The sequence below is a fragment of the Hypanus sabinus genome, chromosome 23, assembly GCF_030144855.1.
Source record: "Hypanus sabinus isolate sHypSab1 chromosome 23, sHypSab1.hap1, whole genome shotgun sequence".
NCBI classification, from domain to species: Eukaryota; Metazoa; Chordata; class Chondrichthyes; order Myliobatiformes; family Dasyatidae; genus Hypanus; species Hypanus sabinus.
Genome location: NC_082728.1, coordinates 10470905 through 10497658, shown reverse-complemented (window position 1 = coordinate 10497658; position 26754 = coordinate 10470905). Strand labels below are relative to the sequence as shown.

The 26754-nt window shown below is 48.4% G+C and overlaps 1 protein-coding gene across 1 annotated transcript; it reads right to left on the bottom strand.

The window, feature by feature from the left end:
* Positions 1-8810: 8810 nt before the first annotated feature.
* Positions 8811-13679, bottom strand: npb (neuropeptide B). Its single transcript, XM_059949046.1, has 2 exons — positions 13326-13679; positions 8811-9278 (listed from the first exon to the last, which is right to left on the bottom strand). Exons 1-2 carry the CDS (start codon positions 13587-13589, stop codon positions 9150-9152), a joined length of 393 nt encoding a protein of 130 aa, XP_059805029.1. The 5' UTR covers positions 13590-13679; the 3' UTR covers positions 8811-9149.
* Positions 13680-26754: the final 13075 nt, after the last annotated feature.

Genomic DNA, 26754 nt, shown 5'->3' with positions numbered 1-26754 from the left:
TTGTTCAATGTGTACCTCCTAAAAGAAGCAACATTTTAAAGTTGCTCCCCACCCCAATGTACTGTAAACCTCATACAAGTTTAAAAGATATTTAGAGAGGTAAATTAGTTTATTATAGTCACGTGTGCCAAGAGACGATGAAAGTCTTTGTTTGGCATGCCATCCATACAGACCATCTCATCACATCAGTGTATTAGACCATAAGTCATAGGAGCACGATTAGGCCATTCAGCCCATCAAGTTAATTCCATCATCTCATCATAGCTGATTTATTATCCCTCTCGATCCCAATCTCCTGCCTTGTCCCTGTAACCTTTGACACCCTGATTAATCCAGAACTATCAACCTTCACTTTAAATATATTCAAACATTTGGCCTTCACAGCAGTCTGTAGCATGAATTCCACAGATTCACCACCCTGTAACTGAAGAAATTCTTCCTCATCTCATTTTTAAATTGATGCCCTCTGGTCCTAGACTCTCCCACCACATCCACCCTACCTGGGCCTTTCAATATTTGATAGGTTTCAATGAGTTCTAACCCCTCTCTCTTCTAAATTCCAGCAAATACAGGCTCAAAGCCATCAAACACTCCTCATACATTAACTCTTTCATTCCCAGAATCTTTCTCATGAACCACTGCTGGACCCTCTCCAATAACATAACATCTTTTCTTAGAAAAGGGGCCCCAAACTGCTCACAATACCCCAAATGTGGTCTGACCAGTAGCCTTAGCATTACATCCTTGCTCTTATATTCAAGTCCTCTTGAATATGAACGCTAACATTGCATTTGCCTTCCTTACCCCCAACTCAACCTGCAAGTTAACCTTGCAGAAGGACAACCAAACTCCTTTGCCTATCTGAGTTCTGAATGTTCTGCCTGTTTAGAAAATAGTCTTAAGCCTTCACTCCTTCTACCAAAGTGCATGACTATACACTTCCCTGTATTCCATCTGCCTCTTCTTTGCCCATTTTCCCAGTCAATCTAAAATCTCCTGCAGCATCTCTACTTCCTCAATACTATCTGCCCTCGCACTTTGTATCATTTGTAAAACTGGCTACAAAGCCATCAATTCCATCATCTATCACTTACAACGTGAAAACAGTCCGTCCCAATACTGATCCCTGCGGAACACCACTAGTCATCAGAAGCCAACCAGAATAGGACCCCTTCATTCCCATTCTTTGCCTCCTGCTAATCAGCCAATTATCTATCCATACTAGTATCTATCCTGTAATTCCATGGGCTCTTATTTTCATTAGCAGCCTCATGAGTGGGACCTTGTCAAAGGCCTTCTGAAAATCCAAGTATGCAACATCCACTGACTTTCCTTTGTCTACCCTGCCTGTTATTTCCTCAAAGAATTCCAACAGATTTGTCAGGCAAGATTTTCCCTTAAGGAAGCCGTGTCGCCTATGGCCTATTTTTTCATGATTTTCCAAGTGCCCCAAAACCTCATCCTTAATAATGGACTCCAATATCTTCCGAACTACTGAAGACAGGCTAACCAACCAGCCTTTAGTTTTCTTTCTTCTGCCTCCCTCCCTTCTTAGGGAGTGGAGTGACATTTGCAATTTTCCACTCCTCTGGAACCGTTCCAGGTTCTAGTAATTGTTAAAAGATCATTATTAATGCCTCTTTCAGAACTTTGGGTTGTAGTCCATCTGGTCCAAGTGACTTATCCGCCTTCAGACCCCTGAGTTTTATAAGTGCCTTCTCCTTAGTAATTATGGTAGTCCCTTCTGCCCCTTGACACTCTCGAATATCTGGCATACTGCTAATGTGTTCCACTGTGAAGACTGACACAAAATACTTATTAAGTTTATCTGCCGTTTGTTTATTCCCCATTATTGCCTCTCGTACATAATTTTCCACCAGTGCCATATCCACTCCCATTTCCATTTTACTCTTTATATAGCTGAATAAACTGGTATCTTTTTATGTTGTTGGCTAGCTTATCTTCATATTTCATCTTTTTTTTCTCCTTGTGGCTTTTTACTTGCCTTCTGTTGATTTTCAAAAGCTTCCCAATCCTCTAACTTTCAACTAATCTTTGCTGCATTATATGCCTTCTTTTGCTTTTATGCTGTCTTTGACTTCCCACCTCAGCCACGGTTGCCTTGTCCTCCCTTTAAAATACTTACTATATACTGTATTATCCCATATTTTTCGAAGAGCCAGCAGAAACTCCTGTCATTGTTGTTCTGCCATCATCGCTGCTAGTGTCCCCTTCCAATCAACTTCAACCAACTGCTCTATCATCCATCTGTAATTCCTTTTACTCCACTGTAATAGTGATACAACTAACTTTATCATCTCCCTTTCAAACTGCAGGATGAATTCTATCATATTATCATCACAATCTCCTAAGGGTTCCTTTACCTTAAGCTCCCGAATCAAATCTGGTTCATTAAACAACACCCAATCCAGAATTGCTCTTAACCTTGTGGGCTCAACCACTAGCCATTCTAAAAAAAAGTCATCTCATAGGCATTCTACAAATTCTCTCTCTTGGGTACAGCACCAATCTGATTTTCCCAATCTACCTGTGTATTGAAATCCCCATGACTATCATAACGTTGACCTTTTTTACATGCATTTTCTATCTCTCATTGTAATATATATCCCTCATCCTGGCTACTGTATATAATTCCAATCAGGGTCTTTTCACCCTTAAATATTAGGAAGGCTGCAATTGCTAGAAATCCAAAGCAACAAACACGAAATGCTGGAGGAACTCAGCAGGTCAGGCGGCATATGGAAATGAACAGATAGTTGACATTTTGGGCTATGACCCTTCTTCAGGACTGAGAAGAAAGGGGGAAGAAGCCAGAATAAAAAGGTGGGGGGAGGGGAAAGAGGCTAGCCGGAAGATGGTAGGTGGGAAAGGTCTAGGGCTGGAGAAGAAGGAATCTGATAGGGAGAGAAGAGTGGACAATAGGAGAAAGGGACCCGGGGGAAGTAATAGGCAGGTGAGAAGAGATTAAAAAGTGGGGAACAGCAGAGAAGGGAGGAAATTTGTTTACTGGAAGGCGAAATCAATATTTATGCAATCAGGTTGGTGACTACTCAGGCAGAATGAACAGAAGGTGCTGTTGCTCCACCCTGATGGTGACCTCATCTTGGCACAAGAAGAGGCCATGGACCAACATGGTTGGATTGGGAATGAAAATCGGAATTAAAATGTTTGGCCACTGGGAAGTCCAGCCTGTGACGGATGGTGTGGAGGTGCTCAAGAAAGCGATCCTTCAATTTACAACGGGGGGGGGGAGGGTTCTGCATTGAGAGCTCCAGACAGAATTGATGATCCCAGTAGATCTGCAGGTGAAAAGTTGCCTCACCTGGAAGGACTATGTTGGACCCTGAATGGAGGTGAGGGACGAAGTGTATAGGCGGGTGTAGCACTTAGTCCACTTGTTGGATTAAGTGCTGGGAGGGATGAATAGACACGGGAATTGTGGAAGGAGTGATCCCTGTGGAAAGTGGGGATGGGGGGTAAAGATTTGTTTAGTGGTAGGATCTCTTTGGAGATGGTGGAAGTTGCAGAGGATAGTGTGTTGGCTGTGGAGGCTGATGGGGTGGTAGGTAAGGACAAGAGGAATTCTATCTTTTTACCCATGCCTTAACTCTACCCACAAGGATTCTACATGCTACAGACTTGATTTAATCTTTTACTAACAGAGCCACCCCACCCTGTCTGTCTACCTGCCTGTCTTTTTGGTACAATGTGTACCCGTGGATGTTAACTCCCAACAATTATCTCTTTTCAGCCACGGCTCACTGATGCCCACAATGTCATGCCTGCCAATCTCTAACTGCACTACGAGATCATCTACCTTTTTCTGATATACCGCATGCATTCAAAAATTACACCTCCAATCCCATATTCTTCAACCCATGTTGCCCCCATGTTACACCTCAACTCACCCCACTGACCTACATTTTGTCCCATCATCAGCCTGTCCTTCCTCACAGTCTCAGTGCACAGCTGTATGCCAACTGCCCCATCCTCAGCCCTATCACTGTGGTTCCCATCCTCCTGTCAAATTAGTTCACATCCTCCCCAACAGCTCTAGCATACCTGCCCACAAGGATATTGGTCCCCCTCGGCTTTAGGTGTAACCTGAACTCTTTGTGCAGCTCATAGCTTTGCCATAAGTGGTCCCAATGAGCTCTGAGTAGCAGACGGTACTGGGAGTAATCCAGAGATTACTACCATGGATACCCTATTCTTCCCAAACTCCCTGTCCTCACTGTGCAGAACCTCTTTGCCTTTTGTACCTTTGTCATTAGTGCCTATGTGCTCACCATCCCTCATGAGAATCTCCTGCAGCTCCTCTGAAATCATCATGGACCCTAGCACCAAGGAGGCAATGCACAATCTAAGTGCCTCTTTCGTGGACCTAGAATCTCCTGACCATCCCCCTAACTATCAATTCTCCTATCAGTTTCACTCTGCCGGACTTAACCCTTCCCTGCTGAGCTTCCGGGTCATCAAGGTGTACTGGCTGACATAATGCCAGTGTTCAATTCCTCCTGCCATCTGTAAGGAGTTTGTATGTTCTCCCTGTTACTCCGTGGGTTTCTTCCACGTTACAAAGATTTAGGGTTCAAAACACAAATAAGAGAAACTCTGCAGATGCTGGAAATCCGAGCAACATGCACAAAATGCTGGAGGAACTCAGCATCTATGGAAAAAAGTACAGTCGATGTTTTGGGCCAAAACCCTTCGGCAAGACTGGAGAAAAAAAACTGAGGAGTAGATTTTTTTAGGGTTAGTAAGTTGTGGGCTTGCTATGTTGGCACCGGAAACATGGCAACACTTGTGGGCTGCTCCCAGCTCATCTTTGGACTGTGTTGGTCAATGATACAAACGATACATTTCACTTTATGTTTCAATATTTCACCGTGCATCTGAAAAATAAACCTAATCTCTCTCTATTTCTCGATTTTTCTCTCTCTGTCTCTATGATGGAAAGCAATAACAAAATGCAGATTGTGTTGTAATGGTGAGTGTCCTAGAATTTAGACCATACAGAATAGGAGCAGAATTAGGCCATTCAGTCCATCGAGTCTTCTCCAGCATTGGATCATGGCTGATTTATTTTCCCTCTCAGTGCCATTCTTCTGCCTTTGACACTGTCACTAATCAAGGAGCCACCATCCTGCGCTTTAAATTCCTGTTAATTGGGACACTATGGGACCTGTGCATTTTATCCCAATTAAGCAACTACCACAATTAGCTGAAGTTTCATGGAATATATTAAATATATTAAAAATGTATTTAATTTTTTAAAAAAGCAGACTCCCACTTAATTGAGTAACAAATGCTGTACTTAAATGAAATACAGAACAAATTAGAACACTATCAATTCGACTACAGACACATAAACCTGTGTGTTAGTTCTAATTGTTATTGATAGGGGAGTTCACCAGAGTACGCTGGGCATTCTCTTGACTGACTGTAAATGAACAAAATCGGTGCAGGCACCTGGTGTAGATATTGGACTGCGTTCATACAGTGCTTTCGATGATTGCATCATCCAAATCTTCATTTTCATTGTCACGTTCGAGGTGATTGTCGATACCTTCAAATTCTTTGTAATGCTTTCATTTCCACTCGCAGCCGGTTCTGGCATCTCCAAGACTGAACGTTTGAAACGGCAGAGAACCAAACAGTTCTGAATTGTCTTACTGCTTATTTCTGGCCAACTATCAGTGAAAAAAAAGCTGCTTTTTGGACACAAGCACACGCAACTGACAGTATTTAAAATCTCTAAGCGCCGTGTGGTGTCTAAGGACCACACAAGTGCACGTGTCTGACGCTGGTTAGAAACGGTTCTGCAACGATCTCCTGTTCCAACTAACACACACAACATGCTGGAGGAACTCAGCAGGCCGGGCAGCATCCATGGAAAAAAAACGTACAGTAGACGTTTCGGGCCGAAATCCTTCGGCAGGACTCCTGTTCCAATTAAGCGGTGCAATATCGCAAATACACTAAAGGAATGCCGGCCGTTTTCTCGGTTAGTTTTTGTCATTCAAGAGTTGTCCAAAATAAGCAGCGGTCTCGATTTACCGCTGAGCCAGTTAGCCGGAGCCCACAGTATACCCAAAGATTGGCTCCACTGCCGTCTGTGGTAATCACCTCGGAAATTCCTCCTCATCTCTGTTCTAAAGCGAGGTCACTCTTTTCTGAGGCTGTGCCGCCCTCGTAGACTCTCCCCACAATTTAGATTTATTAGAGTAGAGAGTTTATAAAAGAAGTAATTAATAGGTTAGTAGGCGGTAACTTGCAGAGAGTCGCAACGAACACCCCGGTTTACGAACGAGATGCGGCGCGGCCGCAGGAGAATGGGGGCAACCTGACAGGAATGGATGAGTTGGGCTGGACCTCCCCCCCCCCCTCACCCCGTCCCCGCTGAGGAACTCTTCCACTCGAAGGTTCTGCACTACTTTTTGCATAAATTTCCTTGGAAACACCTGAGGGGTTTTGTAAATGCAAAGAGCTGTCAATCGCCTGTGAGACACGATACTATCGCTGGGTGCTGGTCATCACTGTTGTAAGAAGTGGGAATTGTCGGCAACTTGGTGGTGTTCTGCAGCCTTAATAATGCCGACTACCCACCCCACCGTCTCTTTGAACCTTCTCCATCAGGAAGGAGGTACGGGAGCATCAGGACTAGGACTGCTAGGCTGAGTAACAGCTTCTTCCCTCGGGCTGTGAGACTAATGAATACCCTCGTCTCGTCACCGGGACAACGGGCTGTTTCCTGTATACCTGTAACACACACACACACACACACACACACACACACACACACACACACACACACACACACACACACACACACACACACTCACTCACTCACTCACTCACTCAGACACACTCACTCACACACACACACACACACACACTCACTCACTCAGACACACTCACTCACTCACTCACTCACTCAGACACACTCACTCACACACACACACACACACACACACTCACTCACTCACTCACTCACTCAGACACACTCACTCACACACACACACACACACACACTCACTCACTCAGACACACTCACTCACTCACTCACTCACTCAGACACACTCACTCACACACACACACACACACACACTCACTCACTCAGACACACTCACTCACTCACACACACACACTCACTCACTCACTCACTCACTCAGACACACTCACTCACACACACACACACACACACACTCACTCACTCAGACACACTCACTCACTCACTCACTCACTCAGACACACTCACTCACACACACACACACACACACACACTCACTCACTCAGACACACTCACTCACTCACACACACACACACACACACTCACTCACTCACTCACTCACTCACTCACTCACTCACTCAGACACACTCACTCACTCACTCACTCACTCACTCACCCACCCACTCACTCACTCACTCACTCACTCACTCACTCACTCACTCACTCACTCACTCACTCACTCACTCTGCTGGAGGAACTCAGCAGACCAAGCGCCGTCTACGGAAAAGAGGACATGGCCGACTTTCCGGGCCGGGACCCTTCATCAGGACTCCTGTTACTGCTTACATGCGCTGCGCGCTTCACAAGCGTTTTAAATTATATTTTAGTAACTTATTTGTGGTAATACTGTGTGTGATGCATGTTTCGTGGCGGCACTGTGGTTCGCAGGGACGTGGTTTCGTTTGGTTGTGTATGTAAAGCCAGACGACAATAAACTTGAACTGATGCCACTTGTTTCTGGTCGAAGTAGAAACACTCGATCTAACCAGTTTGCGAGGTAGCTTCCGGCAATTCCAGTTAAGTTCGTCTGGTCTGTGTTATTGATGCGGAGATGTGCACTTTTTAAAATCGGTTGGTGTCGGGAGAGAGTGGACAATAGACAAAATGGACAGGGTCTCTGTACCTTAAGTCAATGTTTGGTGCAGCAAGAAATGTTCATTATGTGACTCTCCTGCACACCAGCCGTGGATACGCTCGGGTTTATTGAGGAAGCTTCCAGGAGTGCGGTTACCGCTTGTGGTCCTCCGTTAATATTAAACCTCAACCTGCGCACCTCGTTATGCCCAGTAGCACCATTGCGGCTTTGGCCTCCAGCGCCGGGGAGGAAGCAGACACCGCCTGCTGTTGGAATCCGTTCCTCCCTATCTGTCTCAGGAAGCAGGAACAGCGCCTCACCTCCCACTTGAGCACGTTGCAGTGTTTCGACTCGGCATGGAGTCCCGCTGACTTCAGGCAACGCGTCTGTCTCGGATCTAGCCAGTTATCTTCATTCCCCATCTGCCATATTGGTTCAGATTAAGGCTCTCTCTCTCTCTCTCTTTCGCTCACGTTTGCGCAATCACACCCGCCGGAAAGACGGCATCGGCTATCATTGCGCCTTCAACCCCGGGTGCCGAAACTGCGCCCGTGGTACTAGTCTAACTAAAGATTAACTTTACTTGCACGTGGAAACATACTGTGGTCTGCGTCCTTTTCGGCAAATCAGATCACCGTGTTGGGCAGCCCGAGAGTGTCGCCACTCTTCCGGCCTCAATATAGCAAGTCCACAGCTCACTAATCCTAACCGTATGACTTTGGAGGAAACCGGAGCACCCGGAGGAAACCCACGCGGTCACGAGGAGAGCGTACAAACTCCTTACAGACAGCGTTGGGGATCGAACCCCAGTCTTAGGAATGGCGCGCTGTGAAGGGTTGCGCTAACAGATGTCCAGTCTTTTTCCAACTCTTTTTTTTTCCTCAAGTTTATTTGTTTAATCATAACCTGTTTGGTTGTAACACACCGACAAGTTGAAACAGTGTGGGTGACGAAAGGATGGGTTGCAAATAGGAGAGTCGCGTATTTTAAGGCTGAAATTTAATAACTTGTTCCATTACAGATATTTTTACCATTTATACAATGATTCTGCATACATACCGCGGGGTGTTTACTTATAGACAAGTTAAAAAAAACATTCAGCAACTGCTCAATCACAAACAAGTTTCTTTTTAAAACTTAAGAGTTTGACTGGACGTCGAGACGGAAATTACGCTGATATCTGGGGCTGGTCTTCTGAAAGTAAAAAGCTTCGGCGCCAGGTGGGGTTCGGGGAGTTGGTGTCCCTGGTGGAGAGGCGGGTCAGACATTCCCACAGTCCTGACTGTCCAGCGAAAGGAAAACGTCCGCCTTACACTGAAACGTGTTGAAGCCATCTGGGTGGAGCTGACAGGTGTGCAGGCTGGGAGAGATGTCCTTCACGCAGACGGCCTGCAACAGAGACGGAGAAGAGATTCAGCCCGGCCGTTACCGAAAGGACAAACTGGACTGGACACTATCACGGCGGGCTGCGTGTTTGCAACAACCAACACACCCGAGGGTGTGCTGGCGGGCAGCCCGCAGTTGTCGCCAACAAGGGTATGCCCACAATACCCAGCAGGACTAAATACTAAACACTCACAGAACGCGAAACAAGCCCAGTTTGCCGTCCCGCGCACGCTCACGGTCCCCTAGCCCCAGGACAAGAGGAGTTGCCGCTGAATACTGAACCGGTCCCCACGTCGGACAGCGTCTGTGAGCGTGAAACAATTCACGTTTCGGACCGCCCAGTCTTTCTCAGAACTGGAATCCCCAGGTGGAATTACTGAAGGGTTAGGGTTATACACGAGAGACCGGCAGGTTACTTATTAATTGCGTCCCCGTGGTGTTCACCTCACTGTGAGATGGTTTGCAAGACTCCTACTCGGAGTCTGCGCATAACCGAAGCGTATCTGGGACCCTTTCACCCCCGGGACTTGTCTGGAAGCCCTCACCCCACTGCACCTCAGCGCCTTTTGGTTCGCTCGCACCCTCTCCAACCCAGCCATAGAGTCATACAGCGCTACGTCAAAGAAACAGGCCTTCCGGCCCATCTAGTCCGTTCCGACCTATTACTTTGCCTTCTCCCATCGATCTGCACCCGGACCATATCCCTCCATACCCCTCCCGTTGAAGCTTCTCTTAGGTGCTACATCCGTCACTTCCGCTGGCAGCTCGTTCTATCCAATGAGTGAAGAAGTTCCCCTTAAATATTTCACCTTTCATCCTTAACCCATCTGCCTTCTACGCCTCTGCCCTGAAGCCCATCCACCCCTCCTCCTCCACCTGCCCCTGTGTCGTTCCGGCTCTCGCACCACGCCGGACGAGAGAACGGACTATCGGCCAGCTGTTGACGTCGCGGGAAGGAATTAATATTTTGAGTTCGGTAAGAATCCAGTCCCGTTGACCGCCACTTTAAATACAAAATATTTCAGTTATTTAATGTAATTGCTTTACAGCGGCATTCCAAACAAGCAAACAAGTTTAATACTTGATATCACTGCTCAGAGGCCGATAGTCCCCTGGTCACTGAGAGGCTCTCGCGTGGTCCTAAAGCCCACTGAATGTGCAGGAAATGGAGGATAGTTCCCACCGCAAAACATGAGCAGAATTCGGCCGTTCGGCCCAACGGGTCTGGTCCGCCATTCTATCGTGGCTGATTTATTATCCCTCTCAACCCCATTCTCCTGCCTTCTCACTGTAACCTACAACGCCCTTACTAATCAAGAACCTATCAACCTCCGCTTTAAATCTACCTAATGACTTGTCCTCCGCAGCCGTCTGTGGCAAAGAATTCACCACTCATTGGCTAAAGAAATTCCTCATCTCTGTTCTAAGGGACGTCCCTCTATTCTGTGGCTTTGCCCTCTGGTCCTGGACTCCCCGACTATTGGCAACATCTTCTCTCCAGGTCTGCCAAAGTTCTCTTTATTGTTTACAGCCGAGCGGTGCAACCATTGTACTGAGCGGGACATTTTACACGGCCCGAAAAATGCGTGGCACGTTAGATGCTTTTTTGTATAATATGCATAGTATAAATTCTCATTAGATTATAATTTTTTGACAGATTACTTACCAACAAAGTCAGAATAGAGAATTTTTCTCATCAAACAAACACAAACCATACATCACAACACAAGTAAGGCTGTCAGGCAATCAAAGCAACTGACAGGAACAATGACAAAAATAAAATGTTTTGACTAAACGGAGTCAGCGGAGCTACCGCCTTCCATTCTGTGCTTATTGTCATAATTTGTAACAGTGTTATATTGACAATGTAAATGCGTTAAGTTCTAAAATGTTTCTAAGGTTGTGGTAGGTTTATTATTTAGAAAAAAATATATAGATTATATTCAGTAATATATAATTAATGATAGGGTATTTCGCAATTATATTAACATTCTATAAAAATAAATTCTCGCTGCGTAGTTAAAGGCTATGTGCGCGGGAGCATTTCAGTTACTCTGCACCGCGCAACTTGGAGGGAAGAGTGATATCGATTTTATCTTATATAGAGAATCAGTTAAAATACTTAGTTTGGTGAAACACCGCCATAGTCTCGGGATGCCCCTCAAGCTTAGGAAAATTTATCTTTAAAGTTACTTATAAAGTTATTTTGAATTTCTGTGACTCCCGTCTCTCTCTCTCTCTCTCTCTCTCTCTTTCTCTCTATTTTTCACTCTTTCTCTCCCTCCTTCTCTCTCTTTCTCTCTCTCTCTCTTTCTCTCTATTTTTCACTCTCTTTCTCTCCCTCTTTCTCTTTCTCTCTCTTTCTTTCTCTCTCTCTTTCTCTCTCTCTTTCTCTCTATTTTTCACTCTCTTTCTCTCCCTCTTTCTCTTTCTCTCTCTCTCTTTCTCTCTCTCTCTCTCTCTTTCTCTCTCTCTATTTTTCACTCTCTCTTTCTCTCCCTCCTTCTCTCTCTCTTTCTCTCTCTCTCTCTTTCTTTCTCTCTATTTTTCACTCTCTTTCTCTCCCTCTTTCTCTTTCTCTCCCTCTTTCTCTTTCTCTCTCTCTCTCTCTTTCTTTCTCTCTCTCTCTTTCTGTTTCTCTCTCTCTCTCTCTCTCTTTCTGTTTCTCTCTCTCTCTCTCTCTCTCTTTCTCTCTCTCTCTCTCTCTCTCTCTCTCTCTCTCTCTCTCTCTCTCTCTCTCTCTCTCTCTCTCTCTCTCTCTCTCTCTCTCTCCCTCTCCCTCTCCCTCTCTCTTTCTGTCTTTCTGATCCTGGTAAACACAAGAGATGCTGGAAATTCAAGCAACACACACAAAATGCTGGGGGAACTCAGCAGGTAAGGCAGCATCTATGGAAAGGAATGAACAGTGGACGTTTCGGACCGAGACCCTTCGTCAGGGCTCCCGATTCGGTGTTAATCGTTGTGTGCGGTCCGTCTGTGCGGAAGGGCGGCGGGGCGCTGTTGAGGTCTGTGAGTGTGGCGTGTGTGGGAGGAATGACCTCCTCGTGTTCGCGCAGTGTGGGTGTGTGTGTGGGTTTGACGTGTGTGGGACATTGTCATCTTTCAGCTTGTCCTCTCGTGTACTGCCATACACTGTCTCCACCTGTTCATCCCCCTCACTCCCCTCCGACCCTCGACTGGCCTTCACCCTCTCTGTTGGTTCCCCCCGCTGAGGTATCTGTCCGTTTCCTTATCCCTCCTTTACTCTCTCTCTCTCTCTCTCTCCCTCTCCACCTCTCCCCTCACTCTCTCTCCCACACTCTCTTTCTCCCCCTCTCTCCCCCTTATTTCCCCCTCACTCTCTCTCCCTCTCCACCTCTCCTCACTCTCTCTCCCTCTCCACCTCTCCTCCTCACTCTCTCTCCCACACTCTCTTTCTCCCCCTCTCTTCGCCCTCTCTCTCCCCCTCTCCCTCTGTCTATGACTTTCTTCACTGACTCTCCTTATTTCCGTCTCCTCCCGCTCTCCCGGGATCGGCCCAGCTTCCCGTTCATCCGATGAAGAGTGGGGAAGACTGGACCGTTTCTCTCTCCGCGGATGCCGAACATTTGCGGCGTTTGGTCCGTATCTTCTATTTCTCTCCTTTTCTCTGGCCCTCCCATTCACTCCCTAACTAGCGATCTATCATCCTCCCCCACCTCACCCATTCCCGCTTTCCGTCCCATTCGCTATCTTCCCCGCTCCCTTCCCCACTCTTTTCTCATTCTCCCTCATCGTCTAACTCTCCCCATCTTTCCCTATCTCCGCCTCATTATTTTTCTCTCTACCGCTTTCTCTCTTTACTTTCTTTTCTCATTCCTTCTCTCCGTCTCGCTATTTTTCTCTCATTCCATCTCTCTGCCCCAGTCTCGCTGCTTCTCCCCCAGTATTCCTGTCTCTTCTACCACAGCTCCCTTACCCCACTCTTTCTCTCTCCCCGTTCTCTACCTCTCCTCTCACTTTCTCTCTCGCTTCGTTACTCCTCCGTCCTACCCTGTCCGCTCCTCGTTCTCCGCCTTCCCCGTTTCTCACCATGTTTTTGACGAACATCGCTCTGCCTTGACCAGGTTGCTCCGACATCACGCTGCTCTCCGCCGACTCTGCCGCTTCGCTTGCCTCCGATCTGCGGACGTAGGGTGAGCGGCGGATCCCGGACAGGAGCCCGGAGGCCCTCCCCACCGAGTAGTAACTGGGTCCCGTCGCCTGCTTGTACCACGCCTCTGCCGGGCTGGGCACCAGACTAGAGAGAATCACGCACACCAGGGTCATCTTCAGCGATGTCTCGAGTGCAGGCATGTTTTGTCCGAGTCTGCTGGCAGTCTGCGCTCTCCCGCCTGTCCGCCCGCTGTCTGGCTGCAGCTCAGAACTGCAAACTTTCAGCCCAGACCCCTTAAATAGGCGCGTTTTCTCCCGCTAGTGATGCTTCCGTCAGACGCACGAACCTTTCAATATAAGTTAGTCACGTCTCCCCCCCCCGCCATAAATTGTGGGCGATGACAGTTCAACTTGAATCATTCAGGGAACCTTTCTCAGCTGGCACTGCCGAGTCCCTGATCATAATTATTCCGTACCCATATTTTAACCCCTAACTTTATTTTTTGTGTAATTCTATATAGTTGAATATTTCTGCAAGAAAACGAATCCCGAGGTAGTATGTACTGACACGTATACCATCTGACAATGAATTTACTTTGAACTTGGTAGTAGTGGTACACGGGAGGCGAGTGGGGATGAGCAGCTCCACACTTTACAGAAAAGGGGGCATCAAGGTGGTCGGAGAGATCGATGCACGTCAGGAGGCTGACCCTGCATACCAAGAGAAGACCGGGACCGTTGCGAGAAGAACCGGGAGGATTCCAGATTCAAGGCTGTTCGTTGTCATTTTGCAACTGCAAAAGAAAAAAAAAACGATTGCTGGAAATCAAGACGGGGTTCTACCGCCCGGCGTGTCTTTATCGCCCCAACAATCTACACCCCGCCCCTGCTTTCCACAGGGATCGCTCCCTCTTCGATTCCCTTGTCCACTGGTTAGTCCCCCCGCCCCTCCCCACCGCCACCAATCTTCCACCCGGCACATATCCCTGCAAGCCACGGAGTTGCTACACTGGCCCGTTCGCCTCCCCTCTTGCTTCCATTCAGAGCCGCAAGCAGCCCTGGCGGAGGAGGCTGCGAATCTGCCGGGCTCAGCTACCGTATCGAGTGCTCCGGGCGCGGGCCGGTGAGACCCCGACGTAAGCTCTGGGAGCCACTTTGTCCATCACCCTCGCTCCGTCTGCCAACTGCGCAATTTCCCGGCGGCCAACCATTTTAGTTCCTATCCCCATTCCCGTTTCAACATGTGGTTCCGTGACTTCCTCTTCTGTTACCTTGTGGCCTGGGTGGAGGAGCGACGCCTCATATTCCGTCTAGATATCCGCCGAACTTCAATTTCTCCTTCCCCCCCAACCCTTCCCTCCTCCTCTACTTCCCACTCTGGCCTCTTCTCATCACCTGCTTATCACCTCCCTCTGATGCCTCTCCTCCTTCCCTTTCCCTTCCACCCATGGTCCACTCTCCTCTCCTGCCAGATTCCTTCTTCTCCAGCCCTTTTCCTTTCCTACCACCCCACTTCACCTATCACCACAGATCAGAGGCTGCCACGGGCCCCTACCATTGACCGAGGGATCCGTGGAGCGCAGGTTGGCAAGCCCAGCCATAAATGCTGCCTGAGCTGCCGAGATCTTCCGCCACTTTGTGAGCATCACTCCGGATCTCTAGCATCTGCAGAGTCCCTCGCGTTTATAATTCGCCATTCACCATCTAGGTAGTCCTTTCCCCCCGCGCTCCCCCTAGCCTTTTTATTCTGGCGTCTCCCCCCCCCCCCTCCTTCCCAGTTCTGAAGGAGGATCTCAGCCCAAAAGATAATAGACAATAGGGGCAGGTGTAGGCCATTCGGCCCTTCTAGCCAGCACCGCCATTCACTGTGATCATGGCTGATCATACACAATCAGTACCCCGTCTATCTATAAGAGCTCTAACTCTCTCATGAATGCATCCAGAGACTTGGGCTCCACTGCCTTCTGGGGCAGAGCATTCCACATACCCACCACTCTCTGGGTGAAAAAGTTTTAATGTATCTCTATTCTAAATGGCCTACCCCTTATTCTTAAACTGTGGCCTCGAGTTCTGGATTCACCCATCAGCGGGAACATGCTTCCTGCCTCCAGCGTGTCCAATCCCTTAATAATCTTATATGTCTCAATCAGATCCCCTCTCATCCTTCTAAACGTCAACTGTTTATTCATTTCCATAGATGCTGCCCGACCCGCTGAGTTTTGTGTGTGTTAACATGATTGTTACACTGGATCCGATTCAGCAAGAAACAAAATACGCACGAAGAGCACGATAATACATAAGATTAGTCTGTATACATAGACTGATGGTATGTACATAGAGAGACGCTAGCTGTGTTCGTAAGCAGACTCTAACAGGAATGATAAAGTGGTGGGGGGGGGGTGTGGTGGGGTCGGTTAAGGGGCAGAGGGGGTTCCACGCATTATGACGGGCCGAAGGGCCTGTTCCTGTGCTGTACTATTCGATGTTCTATGTGTTGATCAACCTGACAGCTTGGGGGATGGAACCGTCCTTGTGTCCGGTGGCCCTGCGGGGCAGCCGCCCCCACCCCCGATGGGAGTGGGACAAGCAGTCCATGAGCAGGGTGGGTGGGATCCTTCATGCTGTTGCTGATCTTTCCCGAGCACCTTCCTTGACTGCGGAGGCACCCGGGTCCCTTCCAGAGCGACTCGGGTCGGGCAGCATCCGCGGAGAGGGATAGAGTCGACGTTTTGCTCAGGATTGGAAAGCAAGGAGAAGGCCGGGTCGGTACAGATTACATAACATCCATACTGATTACTTCATCACACCAGGGAGCAGGAGAGTGCAGAATAAAGTGTTACCGCTACGGAGAAAGTGCAGGACGACAAGGTGCGAGGCCATAACGCGGGAGCTCCATGATCTTACCAGGCCTTTCGGGGTAAGGTTTCCTCCCACACCCCGAAGACGTGCGGTTTGGGGCCAGTGAGCTATGCTACGTTCGTGGCAGACCTGCGGGCCGCCGGGTTGCGGCCGCTGAGGCAAAGCCACAGCCTTCGCTGTGTGGGTTCCGTGCAGACGTGACAAACTAAGCTAATTCTTCATCGTTGTCTTTGAAAGAGTCGATCATCAGCTAAAGGTTTGGGGGAGAACCACCTCAAGTCAGTGTGAAGCTTCCCTCCCCGTCCGGAACAGGTCCCACGCCGGGATGTTGTCACAAACGCTTGCGTGGCATCCTCTCAGGTTATTCCATCGAGGTCTCTCTCTCTCGCCGCTGGCGTTCGGGGCAGCGAGGAAGGTCCTCCATTTCAGAGCTTCCCTCATCACGTCAGGAGCTTCCTCCTGGTTTTCACTCCTGTCAGCCTTGCAAATCCCGGCGGGAGACTCGGGAATACCGCCGCACTCGGGCGGGGGATTCTCCACTGCTGTCAAGGCAGTGCCAATGAAAACAATAACAGAATGCAGACTGGAGCGTTACCGTTCCAGAGGGTGGAAGGCAGTCAGGCAATATGGTGCAACTTCAGGAGGAGGCAGACGGCGAGGGCAAGAGCCCCATCTTACCATGCAAGAGGTCTATTCAAGTCAAGTCATTTTTTATTGTCATTTCGACCGTAACTGCTGGTACCGTACACAGTAAAAACGAGACAACATTTTTCAGGACCATGGTGTTACATGACACAGTACAAAAACTAGACTGAACTACGTAAAAAAACAACACAGAAAAAAAACTACACTGGACTACAGACCTACCCAGGACTGCATAAAGTGCATAAAACAGTGCAGGCGTTACAATAAATAATAAACAGGACAATAGGGCGGTAAGATGTCAGTCCAGGCTCTGGGTATTGAGGAGTCTGATGGCTTGGGGGAAGAAACTGTTACATAGTCTGGTCGTGAGAGCCTGAATGCTTTGGTGCCTTTTCCCAGACGGCAGGAGGGAGAAGAGTTTGTATGAGGGGTGCAAGGGGTCATTCATAATGCTGTTTGCTTTGCGGATGCCCCGTGTAGTGTAAATGTCCGTGATGGCGGGAAGAGAGACCCCGGTGATCTTCTCGGCTGACCTCACTATCCGCTGCAGTAGCCTGTCAGCGGGACGGAAGGTGTCCTTGAGCCTGGCGATAGGTGTTTTCAGGATTTTTGTATCTTCTGCCCGATGGGACGAGGGGAGGAGGGAGAATGTCCGGAGTGACGAGAGAAGAAGTGAAGAAATAACCTATAATATTACAGTGCTCTGTGCTCCCGGTCCTATCGAAACCGCTCCATAACAGTTTTTTCTGCTTTGCTCCCAAATTGACACCCACATGGGCTAAAACCCGTGTTGCTTGGCAACTGTCGGTAGATGTGACACCGGAAAGGGTTGCGAATTGCTGTGCTAGACGCTGACAGAGCAGCTGTGAGACATCCTGGCCCGAGCTCAGAAAGCAAATCCGTCAGGTTAACTAGGCACATCTGTCTCAAAAATCCAACTTCTATTTGATCTTAAATTCTCCATCGTGCTTGCTTATGGGAATACGCAGAGTTTGTGCATGCCTGCATGATCTGCTGTTGCTTATTTACTCTCCAGTTTGATCCAGCTCACTTCAGATAATTCAAATCGGATGTTTCCCCAGCTGTGCATGTTTTACATCTGACTTTACTTTGTCCCTAACCGCATTAAATCCAATTATGTAATGATCACTATTATCTAAACGTTCCCCACACACACTACAATCTCCATTACTTCCCTGTTTGGGGGGGGGGGGAGGATACATTTCCCTTCCGCCCTTTATTCTGTTTTTTTTCAAGCAGTTGGCGTCCCTTCTGCTGCCACGTGGGTATTATTCAGAAGATGTGTTGTAGGGTTGCCCAGGGAGGGGGGTTAGCCGCTCCGGAGAGAGTTGTCATGTCCATGTTAAGGCAGCTCACCTTCCACTCCGCCCTCACCTGCGGCGCCAAGCGGTTGTTTATCCGCGACCGTCAGCAGGTGGGCGAAACCAGGTGCGGGTCACCAGCCGGACACTACCCCGCCGAGACAGGGACGCGCCTGCCCGACGAGGCCGGCTCTGGCGGATGAGATCCACGGCGAGAACTGACGGCTAGGAAGGCGGCTCTGCAACGCTCCGCGGAGAGCGAAGGGCAGGAAAGAGGTCACGGCCGACCGCTTCAACCCGCCCTGGAGACCACTCGTACCACCGGGCACGGCCTTGCGAGCTCGGGAGAGTGGAACTGCCCCGCTTCACGGCCTTTCCACGTTAAAACTAAACTCTCACACGCAGGCTTCTCTATCATCGTATCCGGCCGACAATCAACCATTCTGATTGATTTATGCACCTCAACTTCACTATTCTGAAGTCTAAGATGCACCCGAAAGAAATGAACAATCTTTTATTAGCTTCACGTTCACCAGATTCAGTTTCTGGAATCTCTGTCCACTCTGGGTAGAACTGCAACAGTCTTCAATCAGTTCGCGTGCTGGCCGGTCCCCATGCCTTTGTCTCGAAAGTTCCTGAATCATTTCAGCGCAAAAACATGTTGCAGGTGGAGGAAAGTTTAAGAGGAGGGGCCAGCGATAGTGCAGGATTGCAGTAAGGATATTGATAAAGAGTTCCACTTTCAATAACTCTGCACCCCTCACTCTCAGTATTCTTTTTTTTTGCGGTTTGTCTTTTGCACATTGATTGTCAGCCTTTATGTGTAGTTTTTCATAAATGCTGTTGTATATAGGGCAGGATATAGTGACGTATCCACAGATAGTCAGAGGCTTTTTCCCACGGCTGAAATGACTGCACACGAGGGCGCAGTTTTAAGTTGCTTGGAAGTGGGTACAGAGGAGATGTCAGGGGTAAGTTTTTTACGCAGAGAGTGGTGAGTGTGTGGAACGGGCTGCCGACAACGGTGGTGGAGGCGGACACGATAGGGTCTTTTAAGAGACTCCTGGATAGGTGCATGGAGATTAGAAAAATAGCCCTAGGTAATTTCTAAGGTAAGGACATGTTCGGCAAGGCTTTGTGGGCCGAAGGGCCTGTATTGTGCTGTAGGTTTTCTGTGGTTATATATAATAAATTTAATCTGGCTTTTAACTTAGAATCTGCCAACAAAAGACAGAAAATACTCATGTACCAGGAAAGTGTGTTAAAACATGAAAAAAAATGGAGAAAAGACCAAAGAAAAGGCATTTTATCCGAACACACTGAACGCCATCGTTGGGGTGCTGGGATTCTGAGGGTTCGGCTCCTCGAGGCTTCGGCCCAGAGAGGTCTGAGTGAGTAAAGGCAACAGAAAAGGGGGTAGAGTTTTCCCCCTTCTTTATATCTGCTCGGTTAGGGCAGTAGGGAAGCCAGGCAGGGTAGTTGAATGCTCCTCTTGCAGGACGTGGGAAGGCAAGGAGATCTCCAGTGTCCCTGGCGACTACACCCGCGGGGAGTGCATCCAGCTGCAGCTTCTAATACCCCAGGCTGAGGAGCCGGAACTGGGTGATGCCGGGGAGAGGGCTGGTGACAGGACGTAAGGAGAGGTAGTTATACCCAAGGTGCAGGACACAGGAAACTGGGTGACAATCAGGAAGGGGAAAGGGGTTGAGGGGCCAGTGCAGAGTACCCCTGTGCCCACCCCCCACAACAACGTACATCAGCTTGGGTGCTGTTGGGGGATGACCAGTCGAGGAAAGCCACAGCGGTCGGGTCTCCGGCACGGAGTCTGTGTCTGCGATTCGGAAGGGAAGGTGGCGGTGGGAGGGGGGAAAGAGGCCCGCGATGGGGAGAGGAGATCAGGGGTACAGAAAGGAAGTTCTGTGGGCGAGATCGAGATTCCCGGATGGTATGTTGCCTCCGGGTGCCAGGGTCCGGGACGTTTCGAATCGAGTCCTCAGAATTCTTCAATGGGAGGTCGTGGTCCATGGCAGAGATAGGAAGAGTGACGAAGTCCTACAGAGGGAGTTGGGTGCTGAGCTGAAGGGCAGTATTGTGATCTCCGGGTCGCCACCCGTGACAGGTGCAGGTGCGGCCAGAAAGAGGAAGATTATGTGGCTATGGGGTTGGTGTGGGAGGGAGGACATGAGAGTTTTGGGTCATTGGGCTATCTTCCAGGGAGGGTGAGACCTGGACAGGAGGGACGGTTTGCACTAGAACCGGAAGGGGACTGATACCCTAGCGGGTGCCGTACGGCGGCGGCGGGGTGGGCGTTGAACTAGGCTTGCTGGGAGATGGGAACCAGAGTGTCAGAAAGTCCGTGGAGAGATTGGGAGACAGATGTTGGTTAGGACCCCAGACAAAGTCAGGGATCAGAAGATTGAGCTTGCTGCGACTTGTGTATGATTCAATACAGGAGCGAGGGTAGGAAAGGCGGGCGGGTTCATGGGCACGGAATGATGAGATTGCAGCCATTTGTAGCAGGACGGGCGGGACTGACAGTTCAGTAATCCGGGGTTCCGTTGTATTCGGTGTGACAGAGTGGGAGGCATTAAAGTGGGGGGGGGGTGGTGGCGTTACTAGTCAGGGAAAAACCACGGCGCCACGGCAGTACCCTGTCAGGACGGACTGGGTAACCCGCCTGGTGAGGCGCTGCGGTGGAACTGGGAAGTAAGAGAGCTTTGACCACGCTAATGGGCTCTGTTATGGACCACCCGATTTAGAGGGACAAACTTGCGGAGAGATTGCAGACTGTTGCAAGAAAAACGAGGTTTTTATAGTAAACCATAAACAAGAGAGAATCCGCAGATGCTGGAAATCCGAGCAACACACACAAAATGTTGGAGAAATTCAGCAGGCCAGGCGGCATCTGTGGAAAAAGTACAGTCGACGTTTCGGGCCGAAACTCTGGTGATTTTAACTTTTCCACATACTGACTGGGACTTCCATCCTGTAAAAGGGCTGGACGGGAAAGAGTCTGGCAAATGTATTCACGAAAGTTTCCTTAATCGGTACATAGACATCTGGACGAGAGAGCGTGTGATAGTGGATCTCCAGTGGGACGGGACAGGTGACAGAAGCTCGCGAGGAGGAACGCTTTGCATTCAGTGACCGCAATGCCCTTTGTTTCAAAGTGAAAATGCAAAATGTTAGGGCTGGTCTGCTGATTCTAAATTGGAGGAAGGCCAACTTTGATGGTATCAGAGGTGATCCGGCTGTCATGATCCGGTCCGTGAGGTCCGCATTCCGGTTCACGGTCCGGTCCATCGTTCCTTATTCCAGGTTTTAAAACACACAATGCTGGCAGAACTCAGCAGGCCAGACAGCATCTATGGGAGGAGATAGTGACGACGTTTCGTGTCGAAACCCTTCATCAGGAAGGGTTCCTCCTCCCATAGATGCTGTCTGGCCTGCTGAGTTCTGCCAGCATTTTGTGTTTTTATTTATTTCCAGCATCTGCAGATTCACTCGTTTAACATTACTCCAGGTTTTCTGGTTTGCCCTTGTTCTGTTGAGTGCTCTAATTGAGGCACCTGATTCTCATTTTGGGCTGGCGACATAAATAGCTCCTGGGTTCCGCTTCATTTGCTGGATTGGTCCTTTCCCTTCTTCCCTGAAGCTGTTGCCTGTATTGCTGGCAAGTTCTACCACTGGAGCCTTGCTGTGTCTAGATAAGGAACTGTTTATCGTTGTTTGGAACTGTCTCTGTGTCCATGCCCTTGCCAGGTAGGTCTGGCTGTTTGCTGCTACCTTGCTGGGAACTGTCTCTCTGTGTTCTGTGTATGAGTCCCGGCCCTACATCCTGCTCCCTCAGAGGGGTCCTGACTCTGTGTAGAGTCCTGCTCCTAAGGAGGGGTCCTAGCTCTGTGTTCTATGTCCCTGTGTTCCTCTCTCGCTGAAGGGTGAGGCTCTGTGTTCAGGTGTCTCAAGATGGAGTCAAGGCTTTGGGTTCTTGCCCTGTCCATGTGCCTCGTCCTGTGCAGGAGTTCCATGTCTAGTCCGGCAGCCAAGCCTTGATGAACCCAAGCCATGTCCAGTCCAGTAGCCATGTCATTTCCTCGCCTAGCTCCAGGGTCTGAGCCTGAGTCAAGACCCAGGTTCAGGGTCCTTGTCTGGTCTCTGACTCCGAGTCCAAGCCCAGGCTCCTAGTTCCCAGTTCCTTGTCCTGGTCCTGCTTTCCTAGCCAAAGTCCCAGCCCAAATCTGTGTTCTGGTCCTAACTCCTAGACTGTACCCTGTCCTGTCCTTAACTCTAGTCCAGTCTGGTTCCTAGTATTTCAGTGTCTGTGCCTTGCATTTGGGTCTGCTCCCAGTGCCCACCTTATGACACTGGCAGTGTGGATTGGGACAGGCTGCTACCTGGCAAAGGTGTACTTGGTAAGTGGGATGCCTTCAAAAACAACATGTTGAGAGCACAAAGCTTGTATGTGCCCATCAGAATAAAAGGTGGCGATAACAAGGGTAGGGAAGCTTGGTTTTCAAGTGATATTGAGGCCATGGTTAAGAAACAAAAGGTGCATAGCAGGCATAAGCAGGTGGGAACAAATGAGCTGCTTCAGGAGAATAAAAAGTGCAAGAAAACAGTTGAGAAAGAAATCAGGAGCTCTGAAAGAAGGTATGGAGTTGCCCTAGCAGACAAGACGAAGGAGAATCCTAAGGAATTCCACAGATATGTTAACAGCTAAAGGATTGCAAGGGACAGAACTGGTCCTCTGGAAGATCAAAGTGGGAACCCGTGTGTGGCGCCAAAACAGATGGGGGAGATCGTAAGTAATTCTTTTGCATCTGAATTTACTTGGGAGATGGATACAGAGATACAGAGAAGTGAGGCAAAGCAGCATCAACTTCGTGTGCCCTGGGCAGGTTGCAGAGGAGGCGTTTTCTACCCTGAGGCAAATCAGAGTGAATAAATCCGCAGGGCCTGACAAGGTGTTCCCTCGGACCCTACGGGTGGCAAGTGCAGAAATTGCCAGGGCCCTAGCGTGGTAGGTCATGGATAACCAATCTTGTAGAGTTTTTTTTTGAGGAAGCTACCAGGAAAGTGGATGAAAGCAAGGCCATGGATGTTGTCTACATGGACCTTGGTAAGGGGTTTGACACAGCCCCCCCATGGTAGGTTAGTCAAGAAGGTTCAGTTGCTTGGCATTCAAGATGGGGTAGTACATTGGATGAGACATGGAGAAGCGTGAAAGTGGTAGCAGATTGTTTCCTGTCTGACTGCAGACCAGTGACTCGTAGAGTGCTGCAGGGATTGGTACTGGGTCTGTTGTTGTTTGTCATCTATACCAACAATCTAGTTGATAAAGTGTTTAACTGGATTGGCTAATTTGCAGATGACACCAAGATCTGGGGAGCAGTGAAGGAAAGAAGACTATCACAGCTTGTGAAATGGAGGCACCTCTTCTTCCCTTAGGAAGAGAGAGGGAGAGCCTGTGGTATGTTGAATTACCGGGTGAACACGTAGTTTTTTGGGTCCTGCAAATCTGTCCTTGATGCTTGGTGGGGGCGCTGATGCTTTTTGCTGGTGGGGTGGGGTGCCAATGCCTTGCTGCTGCTTGTGTGTGGGAGGAGGGAGCTGGTGGGGGGGGCTTTGGGGTTCTAATGTTTTATCTGTTACTCATTCTTTGGGGCACTCCCGTTTTCATGGATGTCTGCAAAGAGAAAGAATTTCAGGATGTATATTATATACTTCTCTCGGACATTAAACGTACCTGTTGAAACCTTTTACAGAGAGATCTAGATCAGCTGGAAAAATGGCAGATGGAATTTAATGCAGGCATGTTGGTAGGACCTACAAGGGTGGATCTTACACTGTGAATGGTAGAATGAAGAGTTTGGTAGAACAAAGAGATCTGGGAATACAGATCCACAATTAGTTGAAAGTGGCATCACAGGGTTGTAGAGAAACTTCTGACACATTGGGTGGGTCTACAATCATGAGTTAAGGGTGAAAGGTGAGAAGTTTAAGGGGAACATGAGGGGAAACTTCTTCACTGAGGATCGTCAGAGAGTGGAACGAGCTGAGCTGCCAATGCAAGTGGTGCATGCAAGCTCGATTTCAATGTTTAAGCAAAGTTTGGACAGGTGTGTGGATAGTAAGGATATGGAGGGCTCTGTTCTCAGTGCAGTTCGATGGGAGCAGGCAGTTGAACTGTTTTTGGCATAGACTAGATGGGCTGAAGAGCCTGTTTCTGTGCTGCATTTTTCTATGACTATTTGTAACAAGTGAATTTAATTACACAAATGCAAATAAATAGTAATGTTCTAATAATCACAGCAGACACATGATTTCAAAATGACCAAGTTTGGAGTTCAAATCACTAACTTATAGAAAAGCAAAAATGGGAGAGAGGTTGGGTGGGCATAGTGGTTGGCACGGCGCTTGACCGTACCAGCAACCTGGGTTCAATTCCCGGCATCATCTGTGAGGAGTTTGTACGTTCTCCCCGTGACCACGTGGGTTTCCTCTGGCTGCTCTGGTTTCCTCCCACAGTCCAAAGACATGCCAGTTGGCAGGGTACACGGTCATTGTGATTAGGCTAGTGTCACATTGGGGAATTGTTGGGAGGTGTGGCTCGAAGGGCTGGCTCCACACTGTATCTCAATCAATAAAATTAAAAATGAATCACCCTGATGTTAATGAGGAGAGTGAGGACATGATGTGAATGACTGTACCTCACCAATCAAAGGGTAGAGCTGGTTTGGGTGGAGCAGGCAGGTGAAACATTAGTGATAGTTGCACAAAGATTCCTGAACAGGAGTGGTAAGGTAGAGCATCCAGCAACTGGAGACTGTTGTAACCAGGGTTATACAGTAATCATGAAAACCTGGTCTATGAGTAGACCAAATTAGCAGTAATAGCGTGAGGCAGCAATGTGCATGCTAGGAAAAAGCTGTGGAAGACTGTAGGCCCAGCCATCTCTGTTGGGCACCAGCCTCCCCAGCATCGAGGGCATCTTGAAAAGGCATTCCCTCAAAAAGGAGGCATTGATCACGAAAGGCCTCCATTGCCCAGGATATGCCCTCTTCTCATTGTTATAATCAGAGAGGTCGTCAGGAACTGGAAGACAAGTTTTAACAAGAGCTTCTCCACTCCACCAGCGCATTTCTGAAAGGACAAGGAACCCATGAACACTACCTCACTATTTTGCTCTCGTTCTGCATTACATTAAAAAATATTCTTATTGTAACTTATAGTTTCCTTTTTATGTATTGCTGCTACAAAACAAATTTCATGTCAGTGATAATAAACCCGATTCTGATCAGGGGAACAGAGCTTTTTTACATCTAGTATTACACAATGACAAAGGGATAACTAATGATCTGCTAGCTAAACCTGCTCACACATCAGTAGTGGAAACACGTTGTCACATCAAGACTGACGGTGATCTGGTTCAATTTGCAATCGGGTTCTTGATCTCAGCAAAGCAAACTTCGAAGGAACGACACATGAACAGTGGACTGGGAACCTACACTGCGGATCTGAAAGTAACTGAGCAATGACTAACATTCAAAGAATTAATGTGTGGCTTACAAGTCTTTCATGTCTCTTCAAAGAAGAGAACTTCATCAAGGAAAAATGATCCAGCCCTGGCTAATAAGAGTTAAAGTTTGTATTCGATCAAAGGAAAAGACAAACTATTGCAGAGAAAAATAAACAGCAAGCCTGTAGATGGAGAAAAGAATTTAGCAAAGTTAAGACTTTGATAAGGAACATCAGTCGTTCTCCCACAATGTTCACTCCTCTTTCCGTGGTGCTGAGGCTATGCAGACTGCCCCGGTTGCTGTGCTCCATGCCACTGGTATGATGAACTGGTACCAAGGCTTTGGGCCCACTCCGGGGTTCGGATCCAAGGACTCATTTTGGTTCAGAATGTTGTGGCCTGCTTCTATTGTTTTCATGATTCGTGACCCCCCCCCCCACCCTCCTTTTCTCTTGTGCATTGGGTGTTGGTCTTTGTTTCTTTTCAAAAATTGGGTTCTATTGGGTTTCTCGCTTTGCGACTGCCTGCAAGCAAACATAGCTGGAGGTTGTATCATTTGTACATTGTTCGGTAATAAACCCACTTAGAAACGTGGAACTTTGAGTAGAACATACAAACATAGAGTACAGCACAGTACAGGCCCTTCAGCCCAAGATATCATGCTGACCCTTTAACCTACTCTTAAGATCAATCTAATCTTTCCCTCCTACATAGCCCAACATTTTTCTAACATCCATATGCCTATTTTAATATACTGTATCTGCATCTGCCACCTCCCCTAACAGGGTTCCATGCACCCAGTACTCTATGTAAAATAAAAACCTCCCTCTACCATCCCCCTATATTTCCTTCCAATCACCTTAAAAGTACACCCTCTTGTATTAGCCATTTCTGCCCCGGGGAAAAGGTGCTGGCTTCACTCTATCGAAAGTGCTACTTGTCAATCGCTCCTCTAGCCTGAGAGTGGCAGTATAGAGGAGACCGTGGACCGACATGTCAGAATGGGAGTGGGAAGTTGAAT